The sequence below is a fragment of the Ixodes scapularis genome, unplaced genomic scaffold, assembly GCF_016920785.2.
Source record: "Ixodes scapularis isolate PalLabHiFi unplaced genomic scaffold, ASM1692078v2 ptg000378l_1__unscaffolded, whole genome shotgun sequence".
Classification (NCBI taxonomy): domain Eukaryota; kingdom Metazoa; phylum Arthropoda; class Arachnida; order Ixodida; family Ixodidae; genus Ixodes; species Ixodes scapularis.
The window spans coordinates 648,614-674,526 of record NW_024609976.1 but is presented as its reverse complement, the minus strand read 5'-3'; the positions used below and the strand labels follow the sequence as shown (position 1 = coordinate 674,526).

The 25,913-nt window shown below is 47.5% G+C and overlaps 1 protein-coding gene across 1 annotated transcript in view; it reads left to right on the top strand.

The window, feature by feature from the left end:
* Positions 1-1,044: 1,044 nt before the first annotated feature.
* The window catches only part of LOC8029063 (cardioacceleratory peptide receptor-like), a 42,776-nt gene continuing 17,907 nt past the window's right edge, over positions 1,045-25,913 (top strand). The window contains exon 1 of the mRNA XM_040221323.1: positions 1,045-1,356. Within this exon, the coding sequence (XP_040077257.1) occupies positions 1,045-1,356 (312 nt within the window). The remainder of the gene's footprint in view (positions 1,357-25,913) is intronic.

Sequence of the window (25,913 nt, the reverse complement as noted above, 5' to 3'; positions counted from 1 at the left end):
TCCGCGTTGCAGCGGCGGTCGGCAACGAAGACAATGATTTCACGGAATCATTTTACGGAAGACCGTGGTTCAGCAGACAGGTTATTTTGGGGAAGCTTTGTTCTCGTTCCTACAGGAAGCGAAACGATAGCGTCTCTTAGAATTGCGTGACACGGGAGGCAAGCGGTAATATATTGAGTAGCATCGCGTCCAAGAAAGGGCTGTGGGCGTTTTAATGGCAGGCCTAAAAGGAAGTCCCGTGATCCGGTAGAATTGGCTTTTTTTACATTTATCTGTTGATTATGTTTAACCTTCTTGGGGCAATCTGCTGTGGAAAGTAGTCTTAATAGAATAGGTAGCTGGGCTAATTGGTATATATTCACGGCGAAAAACAGCGCACAAAGACTCTCCCCTTTGCACTTGTATTTTACAACGCCAAAGAACTTTGTCCTTTTAATTTAGAGCGGCAAAATTCACTCCTCTTTGGCCTTGTATTTTTGGGCTGTTTTTCATCAAGAAAGTATTCTTTTTGTTTTGTTGTATGATCTCCCGGGTGCCACTGGCACATGAACTGATGGCCGGCCTCTGTGTGATGGCAACCCTGCCGCTTCTTGGTCCGGCGTTCTTCTCTTGCAGCCGCGTGCCTTACTTCTCCTTCTTTACCTCTCTGCGCCATTAAGTTGTCACTCTTGCACCGCTTTGGTGGTAAGCAAAGCCCGCAAGCAAACTCTTTCATGGTATGTGGGCGCAGTCCGTTTTAGTACCGACCGCACACCGAGGAAAGTCACCGCTGCAAGAACAGGCCGATTGCAAGCGGAGCATGCGATCGGCGACCGTACGCTTCATGTTGCACGCTCTTCCTTATCGAGGCACTTGTAATACGCTTGGAAAACATTTGTAAAACAATACCTCAGACACGAGCTTCCTACGTGCCCAGAACTTATATATTACCACGTTACTACTCTCTCACAGAAGCCATGTGCGCAGCCTCCTCTAAACCCATCATGAAGGCGAGTCTCCAACCCGCCTGTACTCCGGATTCCTCGGGGCTCGGCTAAGGTGCCAATGGCCGGCTGCGTCCAGCGCGGCGTGGGCGGCGTGCCGGCGGACGTCCCCTCCTCCACGGGCTCGTCCTCTCTGAACGGCACTCGTGTCTACCCGGACGGCGTGGTGTGGGACGGTCCGCTGATCCAGCGCGTGGCAACGCTGTCCGTCATCATGCTCTTCACGCTGGCCGGCAACTCGACCATCCTGATGGTTCTGTCCAGGCCGCGCATCGCCAAGAGGGCCTCACGGGTCAACCTCTTCATCTTCAACCTGGCGCTGGGGGACCTCGCCGTCTGCCTCTTCACGCAGTCCTCCGAGATGCTCTTCGAGGTAGGTGCGTGCTGGCGACACCACTGCGTTGCGTCGCACGCTTCAGACATCGGCCCAGGAGGTATTTTTCGGGCGTGTATATGTCGAACCTCGAATGCATTTCGCGAATGAGTAACTTTTTCGAAGAACTGTGGTAGCCATAAAACAACATTAGTCACTCGTAAGATGAGTACGGTAAAGTGGTCTTTCTGTCGTCCCGCCTCTATTGCTAACTTCCGACCTTCGATAGCACTTCGGCATCTCGTCGGCTTCGTGTCTGCTCGCGCAGTCAAAGCACGGTGGAAGGCCACGACCGCGTGCTGGAAGCCGGGTGTGTGAAAGAGGCGCCCTGCAATCATCACCTTGTCAGTGACTTTAATATTAACAATGAAAATATATTGTACAGACACTTTCAATCAGTGCAAAAAAAAAGAGCATTCGAGCTATTTCAGAGAGAACATTTCTCTGGGTGCTTCAAATGGAGTGTGGATTGGATACACGCTAGTCCGGCTAAACTCAAATGCAGCGCGTGTTAGAAAAAAACAAAACAAAAAAATATACATCCACAACCATCCAACGTATTTCAATATCAAAAACATGGGCAAGCTTTGCGACGCTGAGTGCAAAGCTTGCGGTGCATTCTTGAACGTCGTGAGGCGCCCATGGCGTTAAGTCGTCAGACAACGTAAATCCATGGTCAGAAAAAGTAGCGAAAAAGTAACATTCACACCGCACAAACCCGGGCGGTACAATCTGCCGAAGCAAGATGGAGAAAAAGCTTCCATGTTGTGTTCTCGCCCCAGAAGTGTCATGCAGTGTGTACAGACATGCGCAGCGTTAGACCATTCATTTATACTATTCTCATCTTTGGGTGAAAGGAACACATTGTAGTTGCATTCAAATTCAAACACACCTGGCATGCCATATTTATTGTTCAAGCGCCTTGACACCGTGTGACCCCTTTTTAGAGCGCAGCTCTTAGGGGCCCGTTTCCAGCCTGAGCGGCGTCGGCGTCGCCGTTGGCGTCGCCGTCGGCGTCGCCGTCGCCGTCGGCGTAACCGCGCCCCTCCCTCTCCTCCTCCTCCCCTCCTCCTCCTCCCCCCTCCTCCTCCCCCTCCCTCTCCTCCTCCTCCCCTCATTGTGTAGTATGGCCCGGGCGTGTCACGTGACCTCGGGGGGAGGGGGTCACATGACCCGTTTCCAGCCTGTGCGGCGTCGGCGTCGGCGTCGCCCCTCCCCCTCCTCCTCCTCCCCCTCCGCTCCTCCTCCTCCCCCGCCAAGGTCACGTTACCCCGGGGGTGACCCCTCCCCCCGCCGAAGTCACGTGACGGCCCGCCCAAGGTCATGTGATCCCGTCCCCTCGAGGTCACGCGACCCCCCGGACCTCTACCCTCCTCCTCCTCCCCCTCCTCCTCCTCCCCTCATTGTCTAGTATGGTCCGAGGGGGTCACGTGACCTTGGGGGGAGGGGTAAAGGAGAGGGAGGGGGAGCAGGAGGGGAGGAGGACTAGCAGGCATGATCACGAGGGAGGAGGAGGAATATACCCTCCACTCCTCCTCCTCAAGAGCTGCGCTCCAATTCGGCGTTGCAGGAAGTTGTAAACGGCTTCCACTTTTTTTTACATTTATCCAAACAAAGAATTGCCATACTACATTGTAAGACAACAATTTAACAAAAATAAGTATTTGGTGTTAGCGTGGGGTGGAGTCGACAGTGGCAGGACTCTACTGTCAGAACGGACCACGGGGCAACTACCGCAGTTTCGCAAACCTGACTCCGGCCCCAGGGAGGGGTCTGATGTGCGGCTGCGCGTTTTCTCCCCTCATAAAAACTCAAAATCGGCTCGGCAGCAAACGTCCTTAGCACACCCCACGCGAAATGCAAACAAATCTCAATTCCAATATACTTCGTCTCACCTCGCTACGAACTAAAGGTCAAAGCATGCGATCCATCAGGTCTAATCACGGGCAAGTCAGAAACCACGTCGTATGTCAGTGCCCGCGTCGAAACAACAAGTGCTTTCCAACTAGCTCCTGACTGGGTCTGGCGACCCGTTGCTTTGGCATCCAGTTCATCCAGTTCATCGCCGGGTGACACGGAGTATAGCATCCTATCGGCACGCGCTGCGTTAGATCAGCCTATCCTGTCAACCGGTGTTGCCACGCGCTTTGTGACCGAGCCCACTATTTTTTTTATATTTTTTTAAATGTTTATTTGGAGGCCACGAACCTACAGAAAAACTAAACGCCTGGATTTGACAAACTTCTTCAGCAGGAGCGTTCCTGCCTTGGTCGAGAAGCGAGTTTGCCTTTTACTTAAGAGCTTACCTTCATTTTTCGATTCATCTTTAACAATTCTAATATCGGTTTTTGCGCGCTGCCTTGTTCGTGCCCTGGGTTGTCCGCATTCTGAGCTTTCGCAGTAGCTGCCTCCTGCGGAGCGTCAAACGCTGTGCATGCGTCTACAGCCCAATGACTCGGCATTTTTTCTTCTGGATGGTACGCGCTGGATAGGCGTAGACGTAGCGAGTTATTTCGGGCTCGCGCAATGGCAGGAGGCTTGAGAGTTAATCGGCTTGGGGATTACGAGAGTCGGAAGAACAGCGGTCGATCGGGACAGCTCGTGAACAGCGGGTTAAAATCGACCCTCTTTGTCAATTATGGAAATGCTCTTCATTCGTGATCTAAGCCCGGACTCCTTATTAACTTTGGGGGAGGCATATGCGGTGAAATCGGAGACCGGTGGTTGCGCGCGTGTTTGTCATCGCCTTTCTGGACACGCGCGCCGTGTTTAAGACATGGGCTCGATATTACAGTAAAGGATTCACACGCACTAACAAATTTGTCAATGTAAAAACGGTGCTTTGGAAACTTACACTCATGGCTACACCGTTTCAGCTCCATATATATATATATATATATATATATATATATATATATATTGTTAAGATGTTGGAAAACGATGATTTAATGCTGGATGAGATTTACAATGCGGTTTGTAAATCGGCGGTTGGGGTCAGCACGCTCAAAATCCTCGAGCCCTCTCGTTTGCCTTTTGCTGCACGAGCCCGTCGTCCTCTCCTTTTCCTAACAGTAGCCCCCCGGTGGATGGAGACGCCGGTCCTCAGGCGGCTGTTAACGGAGGATGGTGGTGGTGTTTAGGTGTCCGGGTGGCGATAGGGGCGGATTCTGGCGACGTGGACAATGTCCGATGCGCGGGATCGGCGATCGCGAGGTGGCGATACAGGGGCAACCTCGTAGTTGGTAGCGGAAAGTTGACGGGTGATACGAAAAGGGCCGATAAACTTGCTTTGAAGCTTTTCGCATTTCCCGAGGGCACGTGAAGGAGACCAGATAAGAACCTCGTCTCCGATGTTGTAGGTCGCTGGGCGGTGGGATGCATTGTAGCGCAGCTCTTGCTGCTGCTGGGATTGGGACGTGTGGATACGAGCGAGCTGGCGGGCATCTTCGGCGTGGGAGACGATATGGGCCGGATAGGAGCCCTGGGCCCGTTCGTCCACGTAGGGCAGAACCGTGTCCAGTGTCGTGAAAGGTTCTCTGGCGTAAAGAAGGTGGTATGGTGAGAAACCAGTTGTTGATTGGCGAGCCGTATTGTACGCATATGTAATGTAGGGGACAACGGCGTCCCAAGTAGTTTGATTGTCGGTGACATACATCGAAATCATATCAGATAAAGTATGATTGAGGCGCTCGGTTAGGCCATTCGTTTGCGGATGGTAGGCGGTTGTGACGGTGTGAATGGTGGAAGCCAGCCGCAAAACTTCTTGAAGAAGTTTTGAAACGAAGGGTGTTCCTCTATCGCTTATGATGTATTGAGGCGCTCCGTGACGCAACAAAATAGTTTGTAAGAAGAAGACGGCAACTTCCTCGGCGGTAGCAGACGGGACGCATTTTGTCTCGGCGTAGCGGGTCAGGTAGTCAATGACGACAATTATCCACCTGTTGTTTGATGTGGACAGGGGAAAAGGGCCCAGGAAGTCGATTCCAATCCGCTGAAAGGGTCGTTGCGGTTGGGGAATCGGCCGCAGTAGACCCGATGGCGAAGTTGTGGAGCTTTTCTTCGTTTGACAAAGATGACATGATCGAACATAACGATTGATGGTACGAGTCATGCCTGGCCAGAAGTAGCGTGTGCGAATGCGGAAGTACGTTTTTGAGAAACCAAGGTGTCCGGCGGTTGGGTCATCGTGACTGGCTCGTATGATTTCTCTTTGTAATTGGCGAGGGATCACGAGGAGCCATGGACGACCTTGGACGTCGTAGTTACGTCTGTAGAGGATGCCGTCGCGAAGTTGGAACAGTCGTGCACGCCGCAGGGTGCGTCGACTTGCATGGTTCGTTGGATGGAGTAGGCAGGAGATTATCTGACTCAACGTTTCGTCAGTTTGTTGAGCGATACGAATGTCAATAATATCTAGAACTGCGGTGACATCGGTGAGGGGAGCGATGACAGAAGGCGCAGGGTCATTGGGAAGAGGGCATCTAGAAAGGCTGTCGGCATCGATGTGTCGTTTTCCGGATTTGTACTTGATCGTAAATTGGTAGTCTTGCAACTTTAGAGACCAGCGACCAAGGCGTCCTGAGGGGTCCTTAAGTGTGGCAAGCCAACAAAGGGAGTGGTGGTCCGTAAGAATTGTAAAGTGAGTCCCATAAAGGTAAGGACGGAATTTAGTAATTGCCCACACAACAGCCAAGCATTCCCGTTCGGTATTAGTATAATTTCGTTCGTATTTTGTCAAAGTTCTACTGGCATAGGCAATGACACGTTCGACACCAGATACGGTTTGAGCTAAGACTGCACCGATACCATGTCCGCTGGCATCCGTTCGAATCTCAGTAGGCGCGCCTTGAACGAAGTGATCAAGGATGGGGACTGAGGTCAGTGCAGCTTTTAAGTTTTGAAAGGCCGTACTCTGGATAGAAGTCCATTGAAATGATACGTTATTTCGGAGGAGGCTGTTTAAAGGCTCGGCTATGTGAGCAAAACCGGGGATAAATTTGCGAAAATAAGTGCAAAGTCCAAGAAACGTACGTACGTCTTTTGTGTGTTTTGGGACTGGAAATTCTGTTACGGCCTGGACTTTATCTGGGTCAGGACGCAGACCATCAGCACTGACAAGGTGTCCTAAAATTTTGATCTGGCGGGCTCCGAACACGCACTTCTTTGAATTCAGTGGCAAAGTGGCTGTTTGAAAGCAGTCGAGGACTTGACGTAGACGGTGTAAATGTTGGTCAAACATCGATGAAAAGACGACAACGTCGTCCAGATAGCAGAGACATATGGTCCACGTTAGTCCCCGCAGAAGGGTGTCCATCATCCTTTCGAAAGTTGCCGGGGCGTTACATAGGCCGAACGGCATCACGTTGAACTGGTACAAGCCATTGGGTGTAATGAATGCTGTCTTAGGCTTGTCAGTGTCGGCGACAGGTATTTGCCAATAGCCGGATCGGAGATCCATGGAGGAAAAGAAGGAAGACCCTTGGAGGGTATCTAATGTGTCGTCAATACGAGGTAGTGGGTAAACGTCTTTTTTAGTAACGCTGTTCAAGCGGCGGTAATCCACACAAAAACGCCAAGAGCCGTCCTTTTTCTTAACGAGTACAACCGGAGAAGACCAAGGGCTTGAAGAGGGCTCTATTACATTCTTGTGGAGCATATCAGTAACATGATTGGCAATTGCGTTTCGTTCGGCGGCGGAAACACGGTATGGGCGGCTCCGAAGTGGTGATGCGTTACCAGTGTCGATGGTATGATGAAGCACTGTAGTCTGGGCTAGTGGACGACTATTGAAATCGAACAGCGCCTCGTATGTAAGTAAGAGTCTTGTTAGGGCGTCTCGTTCGCAGGTTGTTAGACTTGGGTCAGTCATCTGAGTAATGCGGGTTGAGATGTCACTTTTTGTGTTCAGGAGGACAGGTTCGGCCTCGGAAACGTCAGAGAGAGTGGCTAAGGTGTCCTGAAAATGTCGTCGTAGCGTGGCTAGGCGTGTACCTTGACAAAGAATTTGTGGCTGGGCGGAAACATTTGTTGCGAAGAGGCCGATGCTTCCGCTTCCCGTGGGGACATTAGAGTAGGGAATGATGACAGGGTTTTTTTCGTCAGTGGTTTGCATCGGCTCGACGAGACCGTACGGCGCTTCGAAGGGCTGTGGAGGCTTGAGAGTGACAGCGACAGCAGACAGTGGAGGTATTAGATAGTCATCATCTGCGTGGAGGGATATAGGAGCGTCGTCATGGGAGTCTTCACATCCGGCCGAAGAGTTGAGGTGAATTTCTCGTTTAGAACAATCAATGAAGGCGTCCGTAGATGACAGGAAGTCCCAACCCAAAATTATATCCATGAGACAATTGCTGAGCACGGTAAAAACAACTGTGTAGAAGCCGCCGCCCAGTGCAAATGAGAGGGTTCAGCAACCAATAGGTTGCACAAGGTCGCCGTTTCCCATACGTAAGAAGGTTCCTGAAGGGGGAGTGAGCACTTTGTGCAAGCGACGGCGAAGTTTATCCGACAGACATGATTTTGCGGCCCCAGTAACGACCAGGGCAGTAAACAGCTGATTTCCAATTGTAACAGTGACTGTAGTGGGTCCGAGAGAGGGAGGCTTTGGAATGGTTCGGGGCTGCGCAGCCTGACCTCCAGTGTCAAGACAGGCTGCCTTCTTTAGTTTGACGGTTGGCTGGCGGCGGGGCCATTGTTAAGTGGAGAGACGGAACGGGGGCGTCGAGGATACGGCGATGGTGAGCGGCCACGGCGGGTGTCATACGCAGAGTAGGAGCCCACGGACCGGCGATTGTCGAAAGAGGGGCGGTCCTCGGCGTTGGTGGCGGGGCGACGGTTGTTTGAGAAACGGTTGTAACTGCTATCATCGATGCGGCGGTGACAATAACGGGCTATGTGTCCTGGTATATTGCAATAAAAACAAACCGGGCGGTCATCGGGTGTTCTCCAGGCATCCGTCCTTCGGAGTGGTCCGTTTCTCTGTGGATGGTATGAAGTTGTGTCCGGTGGCGTGCTTGAGTAGCAGCGAGTAGTGTCTGGCTGCATAGAGCAAATCGGAGTAGGGGTGTGCGGTGCCGGCGTGTAGACGGATGGAGTCGGGGGGATTGGATGGAGTGCAGCACGGAGTTCGTCTTGCACAGATTTTCGAATATGCTGGAGCTCGGTGTTAAGAGATGAGCCATCAGCAGGCGAGTGAAGAGACCGAAAGAATTCACGGAGCTCATCGCGAATAATGTCTCGAATGAGTCCCGGAAGATCAGCAGTCGTACAGGCATTCATTAATGATACCTCAGGAAGCCGTTGAAATTGCGTCGTAGATATGCGATCACTCCGAAGTTCTTCGTATTTTCGGCATTCTTTGATGAGGGTTTGGACTGTTGGTGGCGACTTAGGAGCAACGATGGAGAATAGCTCTTGTGACAAACCTTTAAATATGTGACGTATTTTGTCTTGTTCGGTCATGGCAGGATCAGCACGGCAGCAGAGGCGAATGACGTCTTCGATGTATCCAGTTGAAGATTCGGAGACCGCTTGGTAGCGGCGAGCAAGCTTGTCTTGTGCTCGCTGGCGGCGGCTCTCAAGCTTTCCAAAAACCTCTGAAAACGCTGCTTTGAAGCCATCCCACGAGAGGAAGTCTGCTTCGTGGTTGTCGTACCACTGATAAGCGGTATCCGTCAAAAAGAAAACGACGTTGGCGAGCTTTAGGGTATCATCCCAACGGTTGTGGTCGCTGACGCGATCATAAGTCTTCAACCAGTCGTGCACATCTGCGTCATGTGCGCCTGAGAAGGGGGGGCGGGGGTCTCGTTGGCGTGTTTTGACCGGTCGATTGATAGTGCTGGCGTTTCCCGTTTCGTCAGGCATGGGGCGAGAGGTAGAGCGTCCACTGCGCAATTCCAGGGCAGCAGACGGGGTTGTGAGGTAGGAGAAAGCTTGCTTACCTCCACCACTTGTTAAGATGTTGGAAAACGATGATTTAATGCTGGATGAGATTTAAAATGCGGTTTGTAAATCGGCGGTTGGGGTCAGCACGCTCAAAATCCTCGAGCCCTCTCGTTTGCCTTTTGCTGCACGAGCCCGTCGTCCTCTTCTTTTCCTAACAATATATATATATATATATATATATATATAACGGGCATGGTGGCGGGAGGCCGAAGGCGTGGGTATAAAACTGAGAAGAAAAAAACCCTTAGTGAAAAACAGCAACAACGGACGATTTAATCTTCGACGTTTCGGCCGGAGTCCGGCCTTCGTCAGCCTTCCTGACGAAGGCCGGACTCCGGCCGAAACGTCGAAGATTAAATCGTCCGTTGTTGCTGTTTTTCACTAAGGGTTTTTTTCTTCTCAGGTATATATATATATATATATATATATATATATATATATATATATATATATATATATATATATATATATATATACAGGGGGTGTTTTTTTTATTCTTACGCATTTGTTTAGAAAAAACCGTGAAAGCTACACTAATGCGGTTTGTGCAGGTGGGTAATACGGCCAGGCGGACATTATGTGGGTGGCTAATCTTTGGGACAAGTCGGCTAATTAATTAAAATTTCTTAATTAACGAAGCAGTGTCCTTCCCCTGACGTCAAGGTACACCTCACCCAATCAGGGCGCGGCGACCGCAGCCACGCTTGTGCTCGCTCTCGGGGCTGATAGTGGAGCGGTTGTGACGGCGTGGCCTGAAACGTTTCTTCTGGGGCCACAGCCCACAAAGCGTACGTGCGCTTGCTAATGAACGCAAGTTTGCGCTTGCAAAGGAGGTAACATCTGTGGACCAAGACGGTGTTGTCAGCTCTGACAATGACTACATTAAAAAGGTATTTGTCGTTTCCTATGTCGAACTGTTTGGATGGAAAGAACATGTCCAAGGACATGATGGCCGTCGGTGATCTGCTCCGGACACCACAAGAACTCTCGCAAGAAGCGAAATAGAGTATGGAAGAACCTATCACACTGACTGATATTAACATAGAGCTATCGAGGGACTGGCAGCCCACAATACCCTTGGTTTTGACCGTCTCTGCGCAGAGTTTTATTAGCACTTCCGCGCTCAGCTTTGTCCTTTTTACCCTGAAGTTGTACGAGAAGCTTATGAACTCCAGGCGTTACCACCTTCGTTCTTACAGTCGCGCACGATACGAACACCAAAATCAGATGACAGTCTTAAAAGAAGATAGCCGTCGGGCTACCGCCCAATAGCGTTCAGGAATGTTGATTACAAAGTATTTGAAAGGGTTTCGTTTAGACGAATCCAACACGTTTTGACTGATCTGGTGGGGGAACACCAGATTTGTGGGTTTAAAGGCAGAACTATCCGGACAAACATTTATGCAAGTAGGTCGAACCATTATCAAAAGTGCCGATTCCGAGGGAAGTCAGGTTGCAATGGTACAAATTGATTTGGAGAAGGCTTTTGACTGAGTGTGTAATGGCACACTACTGCATAATTAATCTAAAGCTAACGCTGGAAAAGTTATTTGTGAAGGCGTTAAGATGACATACACTGGATGCATCATACTATTGGTTATAAATAACAAGGTTAATGAAAAGATAAATGTATGTTCTTCTGTTCAGCACGAGTGCCCCAAGTCACGATTGTTGTTTAGTTTTTATCTTGAGCCGCTATGTTTGAGAATTATAGAGAACGAGCACGTGGAAGGATTTACGATGGGTAGCGCAGAAGTAAACATTTTAGCATACGCCGGCGATATTACTGTGTTTTGTAGAGACAAAATCAGTGTCACTAAAGTTGTTGAGTTATGTAAAAAGTTTTTACAGCAGCCAAGATCAATAAGCAGAAGTGTCTTAGCGTATGGTTGGGGGACTGGGCCACAACACCGACTTTTTTTTAAGGCATTCAGCGGAGCGGCTCTTTACACATGTACCTCAGAGCTCCGCTAGATCACTTGAATAAAAGCACGCCATATCGGGATGGTATTACAAATGATCTAGAGAACGTACGGGTAAAGGGAGTGGTCCCAATACGTACATTTTTACAAGAGCTACAGAGTGTAATATTTTTTATCTCAAAACTTTGGTACGTGTTACAGGTATTATACTGCACGCTCAGCTGCGTTCAAGCGGTGCATATGGTGTTTGCTTTGTTTATTTGGAAGACTGCAGGGGAGCCGATGCGAAGGGATAATCGTTTTCTGCGTCCTTCCAAAGGAGGACTTGGGTTATCACACCTGTTTATCTGACAATTTGTTTCACGTTTTTTTTTTATTTACGAAATCGGAGGCACCCGTTTCTGTAGGTTATGTTTAAAAAAAGGCTAACAAGCTTCATCCCGTCTTTGATTGTATGTTCGGACATTGGCCCCTCTGCAAAGATGGTTCGATTTGTCTAAGAAGTTATTGAGGCATTTAAGTTTTTAGGCGTTAGGTATTCTTACGAATATTTGGCTTCGGTCCCCCGAAGAAAGTTGTATCGCGACCTGCTTGACAATCTTTTTCATGTACCGCTGTATGTGAAGTATTTCGAAGATAAACCCAGGACAGGCCGTCTTGGCTTGCGTTAAGAGAATGGCCATACCTCCAGCAGCAAAGTAGTTGTTCTTTCACCTTCACAGTGAGACTTTGCCTGTGAAGCTGTGGCTTCGAGAAAGGAGTGTAATCGTGCCTGGCGGAGTCAACTGCCCACTGTGTAACGAACACTAAACAATGGAGCATGCCTTCCTCTACTGCTGGGATGCCATTTTTTTTTTGCGATCTTTGGAAAGAATATTTAAAAAAATGACCGCATCTCCACGTGGTGAATGATGTTGATTGGGGCGAAGCTCTGGTGGTGCTGATTTTTTTTATTGCTCATAGGTAGTGCTGAGTTCCGGGTTGCGTTTCGACTTCATTATTACTGCTTTATGGTCGGTGAAATGCAGAGCCAGTGGTTCTTCGAGCGGATCAGCTTGGATCCACTAGAAGCCGTGGGAACGCATCTCCACCACTTAAGTTAACGGTCCATGTCAGAAACAGAATGTGTGGTATGGAACTTTTTTATATACGCATTTGAGCATTTGACCGCGGCGCCCTCTCGTCTGCAAATGTTGAGCCAATGCATGCAAAGTTTAACGCGATTGTATACGTATTTGACCGCAGCACCTTCTCTTGTATAGACGTTGAGCGGCTACATGCAACGTTTCATCCATAACATCCCCAGCTCTCGAGTTACTACCACATCTCAGAGCCCCCTACTCGTCCCGCAGTCGTAGCCGAGTGGTGAAGGCGATGGACTAGAAATCCATTGGGGTCTCTCCGCACAGGTTCAAATCCTGTCGACTGCGCAAACATTTTTTTCTTTTTTTAAGAAGACAGATGAGATGGCAGTCGATGTGAGCACGGACGCCGGAGGGACAAGGCTAGACCCTAAGAAGCTCCGCCCCTAAAAAGGAAATAATAATAATGTCATATAGAATACGATTCATTCCTTCTGAGCCTTATCCTGTTGTTTCATATGATACGAATATGTTTCTTGCGCTCTTCAGTCCATGGAAGTCTTGTATGTCTGTGAGGCATGCTGAACAGCCCCCGAAATCCGCACGCCTGTTTTTCATTGAGTTGATTACATACATATGTCAAGCGTCTGAATAAGTACAGCCAGACACTGCGCCAGCGGGCAAATACTTTAGAGAGCCTGTATAAGATAAAATAATTTTAAATTTACAGCTGCCCGAAAGGATCGGGTAATGGGTTCTGGTGCAAACTTGTATATACGCGCTGAATAAACCTGAAAAAAAGCATGCGTGGCCGAATAGTGACCGTGCTTAGCTGTCGCCCGGAGGATCCAAGTTCGACCGCAGTAAACGGAATGTTCTTTTATTTCTTCTTTCAGCTTGGCGTTCTCGTAAGTTCGGGAACCTTCTTGTCTGATCAAGTTACAAATGTTCTACAAGCCGAACCTTCTAGGCCGAATGTTCCAAAACCCACGCATTTACAAAAGGTGCCCCGCGTGGCTAGCCGATGCGAGTCTCGCCCCTGCTGTTTCGCCGACATCCGACGCCTGCGACGATAGCCTTTCTCTATTTTGTTTTGGGCACACGTTCGCCCCATTAAACGTTTAGGTTCCTCAGTTATTCACCGACTCATAATTTGTCATTCGTGACACTAATACTTTGGGCACGAATTTCTAGCTGAAAGTTGCAAAGGGGAGGCTGATCTAATCACGGGATATTGACACCTCTGATCAAAGTGCTAATCGACCGGTTTAACCACTTATAGGCGGGGGATGGCAGGTGTCACCTCAAGATTTCCCCGGGTGCACCAATCAGCCAACACCAATCAGGCGAGTGAACTATAAAACCGCAAATGATGGTGTGTGTGTGTGTGTGTGTGTGTGTGTGTGTGCGTGCGTGCGCATGTGCGTGCGCGTGCGTGTGCGTGTGTGCGTGCGTGTGTGCGTGCGCGCGCGCGTGTGTGTGTGTCTGTTTCCTCCTTTCTCTCTTTGAGACTAGGTGTAGTGTCGAAAATATTATTTGAAGGTTGTGTTTTCGCAGAATAATATTGATATCGGGGACTTGCGCTGCCGCATCGAAGCTTACTTTTGAACGCAAATAGAAACTGTATCAGGAGTTAAAAAGAAAACAAATTAAAACTATATTTCTTGTTAAAACAAGAAAAAAGGAATAACAAAAAAAAGCTCGAGCGTAAACTCTGGTTTATGTTTGCCTACCCGTATGTTTGATTGATGAATTGGTTGGTTGCATATCAGTTTGGTCGTTCGTTTTATTGACAGCAGATGAAATGTATTAGGTTAATTAATTAGCTATATTAACGAAAATTAGAGTAACTAATTGTTTGACGGTCCAATTAGTTCATTTATTTCCGCTCGGGGTGAATGCACTACAAATGACTCCGTGCCTTGAGTGCTTTCCCGAGGCACCCGTCCGTTCAACCGCCGTGAAGGTTCTAGAAGAACAGTGCAGAAGGACCGTGGCAACACCCCCTAGAATACCCGAAGCCTCGAACATCTCTTCTTCCTATATGGAACGTCATCACCTTCGGTGTGCCCCAACTCCACGAGTAAACCCGAGCTCGATGTCCAGCGTCCTTCGACGAGTTCATTGGACCTGATACCCAGACAAACACTGACGTGCCCAATCTATGTCTACGCTGAATCTAACTCTGATGACGTAAACATTCTACTGCGTGGGCATTGATTATTTAAGTGGTGATGAACGTAAACAATCACGTGCCGAAATGGTGTTGTCTGTATGAGCGGGAGGTTAGTCAGCCTAATGTGCATGTGGCGTTTCCACCGTAAAAGCAGAGCCTTCAGCCTTCGTAGGCAATCGCAGCATTCACGTAAACTCTCTTGCGTATGTATGAGAATCTGACTAGAAAGTTATAATAAATGTTGTTGTTGTTGTTGTTTTTTCTAGTTTATATAGTTAGACTTATCAGAGCATTTCTTTGTGCTCAGGGTCCAGGAATTATTTAGGGACAACTTCTCCAAAAGGTGCCATGGCCATAATATATGACGTGGACATTTAGTAATCTTATTTTTAGAGCGCAACACTTAGGCGCCCTTTTCCGGGTTGAGCGGCGTCGGCGTTGGCGTAACCGCACGCGTTGCATTATGGGACGTTTCCCCGCTAAAGTTAGCGGGGAAAGTTTCCAGCTAATGCTTACGGGAAAATGTTCGCACTTAATTTAGCGGAATAATTTCCCGCTAAATTTAGCGGAAACATTACCCGCTAAGTTAACCGGGTTAAGTTTCCCCGCTAAATTTAGCGGGGATATTGACGTCAAGTGGACCTCAACACCAATCCAGTTTCCCCGCTAAATTTAGTGGGTAAAATGACGTCACCACTTCGTGTGACGTTGCTCATAAACAAATTCAGTGGCAGGAGGAAAGGAGGAGGAAAGAAGGAGGAGGAGGGGCATACATTCCCCTCCGTAATCTCCCCTTCTCCTCCTCAAGAACTGCGCTCTAGTTTCGCATGACAAATATTTGTAAAGGTCTTCCATTTTTATTGGTATTCCTCGTAAAATATTGCCTGTAGTGAAATACTGAGGACCTCGCTTTCCGTGGTCAGTGTTAATTACTCGTTTTGTGCGTGAATGAAGAAAAGGAAGCAATGCAGGCCCCTCGATTACATAGCTTGCTCCTCAAATACTATTTCGGTGGTGCTCCGCGGATGGAAGTATTCACAATAAAAAATATATCGGAGTGGCTCTTACATTGCCTTTGAGATTACCTACTTTCACGACGAAGATGTTACTTAAACGATGTGCCTGCGCTTTCTGTTTGCCTGTCAGGCTAGCGAGGTACTCCATCATGGCCTCCTAGTAACCATCCCTTTTTCTCCTATTCTTTTCGTGTTGTCAGGAAGAATTATATTTCCAAGTGTATAGCGCTGGACATTCGTCATTTTTGACATCATACTTGCATAAAGTAATAGAGGGGACTACTGGCAAGTTCCATCGTTCGCCATATAGGGACGTCGCTTGATAAGGGGGCGCTGCAAGCGGCAAACCAACTCTGCGAACAAGTTATTTTTTGCGAATAACCTGGAACCCAGGACATCGTCAGGATGGGGACACTTCCAAATGAGCATCTGAATATTTTGTAACCAAATAAGACAAAATCATAGTTTGTCGTCACGTGGAAAAGAAGACATTCCTTCTTAGCCTTTGGTCTACCTTATGCTCAGACAACGAAGAAATACGAAAAAAGTAGCTTCTTTAGGTTGTGAGTAAGGTTACCCCCACTTATTGCCGCTTCAAAGCAACAAAGGAGGAAGAGTTCAGGGCGCTTTGTTGTCTTCAGCATCTTTCGTAGTTGAGTCCTCGCAGATGAATATACCAAGGTCCAGATTCGACGCCAGCATTTCGAGCTGAAACCGATTCAGCCATGGTGGATTCGATGAAGGTGACTGTGTCGCTGCTTCTGCTTTTCTGGTTAACTTATGAGGCGTTAAAAAATTGAAAGTAAAGCGAGGCCATACGGCGGCAGAATTAAGTGGCTCTGCCCCAGAATGACGTCTGTCCAAGTAGATTAGTACTGGTGGTCATTCGCAAGGTGACTGTCCTAAAAAAGAGGGAGGAGGGGGGCCACTTGAAACACACTCTCCTACCGTGAAACCAGAAGAGGGCATGTGCCAGGCAAAACTTCTGCGTCCACTGTTGTCACCGCTGTCGCGGCCTGTACCGTGATAAGGGTGGTGTCTCCGAAGCATCGTTGGAGACGTCGCCATCAGTAACCAAAGACCTGCTTATATTTTAGATTTATGGAAAAAAATTGAGTCGGCGACATGAATCAACCCGCACAGTTGGCCAGGCTCGCAATGCACCATGAGGCATGTAGGAGAGTCTTGTTCACGTTGTAGAAGCTTTTCCAGCTTTTGGCTAGAGAAGCCGTGAAGCCCCTAGTCGCGTCACTTAATGTGCGAGTTCGCAATTGCACCAGATGTCCTACTATGAACTATTTTTTGTCTCTTTGTTGTATTGGTCGGTGTGCATCAGTCCCGAGAGGTCAGGGCTCACGCGAGGATCTCGCAAGTTCTACGTGGAGTGCTTACGGAGGTCTTCTGTAGGCTGCGCAGTGGTGCGATGCATGTTTGCTGGGTCCGCGCAACGAAACTAATTTCACAGGGGAAGCCTGAGCTCTTTCCCGGAGTTTAGTTGTGCCAGAGTATAAGCTGTGAACCGGTTAATTGTTGCGAAGGTAGACAAGGCCATTTTCCCAAGTTTTGCATCCCGTTCTGTGTTCGCTTCAAGAGTTATCTTCGTGTTTCAGTTCCCCTTTTTTATGTCGTTTGTTTTTGAGTAGTACAGCAAAGTCGCTTTGTACTGTATTTTAGTGCCTTAGAGGCATCTACAAAAGTCTTGCTAACAAAACAAACCAAAATTATCCGATATGAGCACTGCGGTGAAGTCAAAGCGAGCTGTCGTCTCAAGAAGACGATCCCAAATGGTCTTAAAATCATGCTTCCGCAAAAAAAAAGGAAAAAAAACAGTTTAACCTATATAAGCAAATACTGGTTGCAGCGAATACTACGGGGGGAGCACCGAAAATGTAATACGCAACTCACACCCAGGCGTACTTGCTCTCGACCAGCTGCATCAAACCTGGCGGTTGGCTACCTTGTGGTTTCGCCTTCTAACACACCGTACAGTCACGTGCGAGTTTCATTACGTCCTGTCTCACACCTGGTCACGCAGCAATTTTGGACAACCGTTCCGCAAGTTTTGCCCTCACTGCTGTGTCCTACCAAATTGGAATCACGCAATTATCTGATGAAGGACTTATGGAGTTCACTAAGTAAGACAGTTTGGAATCGCGAGCGGCAGGCCCCATCATTCGGTTGGTGGATGTAACGCAACAGAGTGCCGTCCCTTCTCAGCGAGTACGAGCCAAACTCTCCGATAGCCCCGGTGTTGTTTGCGCTCTCTTCTACCAGCCTATGTGTCAACTTCTGACAGAGTTTATAGTACTTTGGGCTGCACAGGGCTCCTCCCTGCTCACCAGAGGTCATCACCTTAAATTTGGTGCGATGAAGGACGCATTGGTCTGGCTAGCTCAGGAACTGAAGTAAAATCTTTTAATTTCTAGATCCTAAATTCGTCCCCCACGTTGGGCGCCAGTCTTGGATTTTCCTTGTGGTTACCCGCCTCGGAGAGCGATAGCTAGGGGCGCACTGTTTGAACAAGACGCAGTCATTTATTGACCGTCACTGTCGCGAGCCACGACCTAAGAGCTCCAAATTATTACCGGACCAGGCAAACGTCGTCCCGTAATCGAGGCACCGTTGAACGGACAAGCACGTCGCAGAACTGCACACCCCCGCTGCTCTGCCGCAAGCACTGCAGCTAACATTTGCGACAGTATAAGAGCCATTGACAACAAAACCACATGTCCGCAATGTGGTTTTAAAGATATACTTCCCTGAGAAATAGGAAACCCCTCGTAATGGTTGGATTTGAAGTAAATATGCATGCATGTATATGTATACATGTGTGTATTGTGTGTGTGCCTCGCGCACGCTCGAAAAATCGCTCGAGAGAGCATCAAAAGCACAAGTCAGGTTCACCATAAAAGCATCTCGGTTTTGTTTAAGTTGCAGGTAAGATAAACGAAAATTTTACAAGTAGCCAATAAATAAAAACACTCATACGAGATTCCGAAAGTAATTAATTAGCAGGGGCAGTATTAAATTTTAAAAAAATTCACCCGAAATGTTTGAATTTAGCTTCACCAATACGCCTTGCGAGTTCGTCAAATTAGAAACAAAAAAAGATTCGTTAAAATTATTTGAGTAAAAATATGTTGAAAAAGATGAGGACGTTCAAAGATTTGTTCTTAGTTTAGACAAGGCTCGTGTTTCCGCACTTTTTAATATGAGTGGTAAAATTTACAAGAACCTGCGATCTCGAATCTCATTATAAAACACTTTGCTTCTTCTTGTCTCTATATAATTACCTCTCTTCAACCTTCATTTAGTTTCTCTTTGTCCCTCTCTCTCTCTTTTCTCACGTTTTATTTTTCTTTCTTTCTAGTCTCTTCTTTTCTTCATGCGTCTCTTACCCAAAAGGTCATTTCTTTTGTCAATTTTATAGCCCTCAAGTCATTCAAGTTCCCCGCTTCTCCACCCTTCTTAGAGAGGGCTTGTTTAACTTGGACGCAATCTTTTCTAATTCTGAGCGACAACGACTTCATCAGACATGTCAAGGAGCGACTGATTGAATCTACACATAGCTGCCTTCGCTTTCTGTAGCAGCAGCAACAAATCCGTCATAAAAAGTGGACTCTCGCTTGTGCCGATTAATGAGTCCCATTTGATCGAGACTGCTTCAAAACTGTTTTAAATATTATATTTTCTAAGCCCAAATAAAAATAAACTTGAAATATGCTAATCTGTTTATTATTATCACTATTACTGATTACTACTGCGTTCAGGTTGTTAGGAACGCTAATTGCTCTTACTATTAGATATTTTTTTCCCACATACTTATTTTTTTATGTTCCCGGAAGAATGTGTTCTAGCTTCGCTTTATTTCGTTATATGCAGTATATTCGAGCTGCAACTTCAATTCAATAAAACACTACGTAATAACTGGATTTGAGGTGACAAAAAAAATGGCTAAATGTGTTAGTTCTCGTGTTTCTTTCCTGAGCGCCCTCGCGTGAGTCATGTTTCTTCTCCCATTGCAAATACAAAGACTCTCAAAGTTCTCTTTGGCATTATCCCATCGTCCTGCCATTGAAGATTTGTTATTTTCATCCGGGTATTCTTTCACGCCCGTTGTAGAAGCGTGTGAGCTCTCGGCTAGCATCGTGTCGGGAAATGTGTTTGTATGTGTGTGTGTGTGCGTGTGTGTGCTTGGTTGAGTGTTTGCATACAGTTGAGTGTTTGCATACAGAATGCCTACTTCCAAATTTGCTACTCACGCTGTCAAATCCCGCTCCCGAATGAATTCGAGCATCGTCGTGTCAACGTCTCGGAATAATTTGAAACTCGCATTTCGATCATGTCGGACGCGCAACCTTTTGACTAGGTTTCTTTGAATGAATTGTATGTCTTTGTACAGTACATGTCAGACGCGTTTTATTGTACGGATTTCTTTTTTTTAATATTATTATCAGTGTACGAAAATTGTACGTCTAGTTTTCCTGCAGAGCGCGAGGCAGCAGATACAAATAAACAAGAGGCAGAATTTGACATTTTAACTCGGTGGAGTCATTTTTGTTTGCAACTAAGTTTAGGGGCAATTTTTTGTTTGGGCGAGGTGATAGTTTATGTGGTTTGACGTAACAGCGCAACCAGATGACTCTCACTTTAAGGACACAGACACACACAAAAAAGGAACACTCAAACAGCGCAGTAGGTGTTCCCATTCCTTCTCCAAATAAAAGAAAATAAAAAAAAACTCGCTTAGCGATTAGTGTTGAGTGAGTGTTCCTTTACTTGTGCGTGTGTTTCCGTCCTTCGAGTGATAGTCTTTCGGGTACGCTGTTACGTCGAACATTATGAGGTCTAGGTTGCACGTCAAAAAGTATTAATTAATCCTCTGTACTTACTATATTAACTTTATTTTTCACCAAAGATACAGGTGGCGAAACATATTTCGCTTAAACCATAAAGTTTGTATAATACGAGGGCTGTTGCTTTTTTTTTCTACTTTCGATGAATTGATTAAAGAAACGAGGATGACGAAAAATATTTTAATATGCTCCAAATGTAGATACAAACTACCTACCTCTCCTCATATTCACCGACACACAAATTAAGGCACTTATTATGACGTGGTATACAACCTTTTGTATGCCCTCCTTAAAAGACGGTGCCGCGGGGGTTCTCAGTTTTTACAAGAACTGAATAGAACAAAAGTAATCAAAAATGTTAATGCACACAAAATGTGGATACATACTCTAGCTACTTGGGCATATAATTATCGCAAAATTTAAGTCAGTTGTTATGACGTGGTAAAAGCTTCTCGATGCCTTCGCCAATGAAGCTGGTGCTTAGGTTCCCACTCACTCCATCACGAGTTCAATAAAACCGCCAGTCACCACAGACGTCCTTCCCTGACCTCCATCATCAAGGACGTATATTTTTCCTTCACAAAGTTTCACGCACATGCATTTATGCAAATTATGGGGGAAAGCAAGCGCGGAATTTTGGTTCTTGGAAAGTTCGCTTTTTTTTTTGACAACGAAGCCGCCTCTTACTCCGACGCACGTACAGGCACAAATAAGCTGGAACCTTTGATGAGTGCATTTACCGCAAGTCTAGTCTTGATTAAAAAAATAGTATTGTTTTCCACGAGCTAGTTAATTCCGGAGAGCTCTCTAAAGTAGTCGCGCGACAGTGACATCATAGTGACAGTCTTTCTGCTTTTTCAAAAGAAATAAAACCATAACTTTAATGTTTTTTTTTTTTGTTCTTTCTTAAATAAAATTTGTTGCCACAAACTGCGTATTTTTTTAACTTTCATGCACCAGCTTTGTAAACGTCTTCCGACATTCTGCAAAGGATAAAGAAATCTTAAGTGTGCGAGCCGAAATTTAGAGTCAAAGAATATGTGGCAAACTGTTTCTTAAAGCTACACGCGAACTCAACGCATGAAAGTTTAGAGAAAAAGCATTAAAAGGATGAGCCTTGAGTTATTTTCTTTGAGCCTGATTGGCCAGCAATCGCCATCATGTTCCAAAAAATAGTCATCCCTTACTGCGCGGGAAATGCATTGACGGCCATCTTGTCAATCTCCGTTGTAAACACAGAAGGCACTTCGCACTGAGCTTCTTGCCCTTAGAGTTGGAAGCGCTCGGAGCTACTCGAAAACAAGGGAGGTTCGGTCAGATCCGTGCGAAGCACGTACGACACAACCCGTTGTCTATTCGTTCAGAGTAATTGCCTCTTTTACCATATAGGTTCGCCCCGAAAAAGTTATTTTTGGCAATAACGAGAACGCGGACGATTTTCTGCCACGGATGCAGGGCCGTGGCAAGGTACCCCCACATACATTTCTGTCATTATCTTTGAAAGCCGTTGCACGTGTACACCCGCTTGACCAGAGTCCTTAGGACGACAGGTCCAATTAGAAACCTTTGCATTTTTGGTTGCCCTGCGGCCCCTGCCCTTCTCCGATTTAGCCTGTCATCGTCTAGAGCGCTTGCGGGCAAGTGTGTATGATGTGCGCTCGTTTAGAAACCCTCCCTCGCGTGTGAATGCCCTTCTTGCTAAGGTGGATGGCTTCAGCTTGGCGATGATGAGCCAGCGTTTGGACGTTCGTGCAAAAAAAAATCTTTTCCAGCTTTTTTTTTAATCTGGTGTGTTTTTTCTATGAGGCGGTCGACTTTCCGGTTTTAACCGAAAACATCGATAAACTTCCATCGGTGTCAAAAATACAATGTCTATGAAAACTGAAAAACACCGATAAATAACAGTTGGTATCAAAATTACGAAATCAATTAAAATAAAAAGCATTGATTTCTGGACATTTTCGCTCTAGGTAGGACTATTTGAGTCAGAATCCTCCCATTCTTAGACTTAAACTCTGATATTTCCGGTAGATACCTTTTTTTTTACCAATAGTCGCCTTTTTTAGATTTCGACAGCAATTGATAACCGAAATACACCTATATATATTTTTAATTATTAAACACCTAAAGACATCTGCCGATTTTCCTTATAAATAAACGCCTGAAAATCTACGTCCTTATCAAAACAGAACACCTCTTACTCCCAGAAATTTGTGTCAGTTTGTGCATACCCCCTCCCCTTCCCCGCGGAGCCTAGGTGGTAGGGCACGTCAGTGCAATCGGTGTAATTGCCATGGCAACTTAAGAAAAACAGAGTACACATACACCTGGGACCTCTCGACCCACAGCCCCATGCTCTACCTCTGTGACAGCTGGACCTGCGTGCATCGAATAAGTCGTATGCCCTAGTATCCTAGAACAGTTGCAATACACTGCTATCCTCCGTATTGCATGGCGACGTTGTACAGGTAGACGATGGCAAATAATATAAGTTTTTTTCTTCACTCCCCGAAACTACTATTTAATGTGCACGAAGTTCCTGAGAAGATAGCACCGCGTTTTTTGTGTTGTAAAATAAAAAGAAGAGAACTTGGAGATGCCCGAGCCGGGAAAAGGGAAGGGAAAACGACTTCGAAGACGAGCCGAAACCGAGGCACCAGCCCCTTTCTAGGATACCGCGGAGAGGGACGGGGAGCCGCTGGCAGAGCGCGCCCCACCGTGGGGTCATAAACGACGAGCCCCCCGCTTGGACCGAAGCCTGGTGCGGGCGACTTCTCCCTTCTTGTTCGAACGACGGTCGAAGGCGGACATGCCTTCGCTAACTTTACTTAAAGGAGTTTTCACTAGAAATAAACTATGTTCTGTTATACTAAGAAACAACGAGTCCTTTCCCTAATTTCACACTGTTAGGAAGTTGGTGCCGAAACCCGGGAATGAAGGAAATTAGGACATGACTTTAACACAAAACATCCAACGACTGAAAAGTGAAAACGACGAACGAGGAGAAGGCAGGGGTCATCTTGGATAGTCATCTTGAATTCTCCAACGGCTGAGGCAACGAGAAGAAGGCAGGAGCCATCTTGGATTCGCCAACGGCTGAGGAAACGAGCTCCGGATCATGAAACGACTCAAGGGGAAACGAACTGCACTGCGAACACAGGTGACCAAACTCCTCTCTGAAATTGATTTGTACATCGAAAGCAATGAGAAAAACGAAAAGAACCTCAGCATCTCCTCCGCAAGGCTTGGCGCCCTCCAAGAACAACTGAACGAGGTGGACGCCGCCATCGAGCCACTGGTGCCGAAAGGAAAAGCTGAGCAAAACTTTGTGCGAACGATTGAATACAATGATCGGGTGGTCACCCGTATTGCAACACTTCAGGAAGAGCTGAAGGAAGTCCGAGCAACGGCACAACAAAATTTGGATTCATCCCCTATGAGCAACAACGGAAACGCGATAAGCAACAACGGAAATGCCGAGTGAAGCTCCCGAAGCTCGAGCTGCTCAAGTGTGACGGCAAAAGCATCTCTTGGCAAGAGTTTTGGGAGCAGTTCGGGCAAGTAATACACACCTACGACCAGCTAACGACTTTGGACAAGTTCGGGTACCTCAAGGCTGCAGTGACCGGCGAGGCGTCAAGTGCCATCAGGGGTTTGCCTCCCACATCACGGTGCTACGAGGACGCGGCGCTTCTGCTGAAGAAACGCTTCGGAAATGAGGACATCCTCGTTCATACACACATGCGCAAGCTCTTAGATCTACAGCCAGTGCGAGACGCCGACGATGTCCGGGGTCTCCGTCGAATCTACAACACCATCATCTCCCATCTCCGATGACTGGAGGCACTCGGACAGAAGCATCAGGCCTCCGGCGGCCTTCTGTTTCCTGTGGTTCAGCGTGCACTGCCAAAGGAAATCCTGCTGGATTTTAACAGAACGATTGTGAACGAGCGGGCATCGGACGTGTTGACGCGGGACGCTTCAGCCGGAGGCATGTCCACGAGATCCGAGGACTCTCAGGAACGACCGACGGAGACAAGCACCACTGAACGAGGTATTGTAACACTATTCTCACGACTGCTTGCCTTTTTGAGTGTCGAAGTCCAGAGCCGGGAGAACCTAGCTGCACAACAAGCTATGGACCCGAGGCAACAGCCGCGTGGATTCAGTGCAGAGAAGAAAAACGAGAAGAAAAGAAGTCCCAGAGAACGCTATCAATCCTCCGCAGCATAACTGCACCAGTCAACGAAAACTGATAGCTGTTTTTTCTGCAAAGAAAAAAACACGCGACAGCTGCCTGCCCCGCTGACATTTCAATCGAAGAGAAGAAAAGACTGCTGCGCTTGGAGAGACGATGCTTCCGTTGCACGAAACCTAATCACCGCTCGAATGAATGCAGAAGCAGCATGCAATGCACGAAGTGTTCGAGACGGCATGCGACAACGGTGTGCGACCCAGGCTACACGCCAACCAAGGTAGAAGCAAACCGAAATGCAATAACGAGCGCTCCAGTGAAACTGGAATCTACCACAAGCGGAGCTGCCGGGCCAGCTGTCCTCCTCCAGACTGCAACGATCTGGTGTGCAGGAGAAACCAACGGGACGTTCGTCAGAGCTCTCTTTGACGGAGGGAACCAACGTTCGTTCATTACAAAGAACGGGTCCGAACGTCTCGAGTGCAAGATCTTGGGACAGGAGACACTGACCGTCGGAGTATTCGGCGGACACCAATCAGAACGAGTATTTAACAGGGTACTGGTTTCATTAGCGGGCACAAAATTGCAAGATACATAAGCTCGAAGTTCTTGAAACGGACGTGATATGCAATCAGAAGATCCCTATCCCCGAACCCAGCCTGAAGAAACTACTCGGGCAATTGAGGATGGCCGACTCCACTAAAACGAGCAACGTGGTAATATTGACCTTCTCATCGGCTCAGAGCACTACTGGGACCTCGTGACGGGGAACTCCAAACCACTAAAAGAGAAACTAAGAGCGGTCGAGACCGAATTCGGAGGGAGTCTCCAAGGCCCCGTGAGAGCAACAGTTCACGACGTACAATGTACCCAAACGATCGCCCTAAAGACATCCGTGGCAGAGGCTGAAGCAACAGACTGCTTGGAGCGGGTTTAGACATTGGAATCAATCGGAGTGACTGAAGACGAAGGAAACAAGTGGGCAAAACAACGGCTGCAAAACTCCTTCGAGGAAAGCATAAAACGAGTTGATTCCCGATACGAAGTAGCTCTTCCCTGGAAATAAAACCTGAATCTCGACAACAACAGGGAAATAGCAGAAAAACGACTGACGCAGCTGAGGAACCGTCTCAAAAGAACGCCGGACTTGCTTCGCGAGTACGACGCTGTAATGAGAGAGGTCTGTTCGGAAGGAACGGCGGAAACGGTAACGAGGAACGACGTCGACGAGCAGAAGCCGACCTACTACATGCCACATCAAGTGGTGCTCCGAGATTCAAGCAGTACGACGAGGTTGCGCATCGTGTGTGACGCTTCATCGCATGGCAACAAGTCGAGGTCACTAAACCGAAACCCAGAGAGCGGA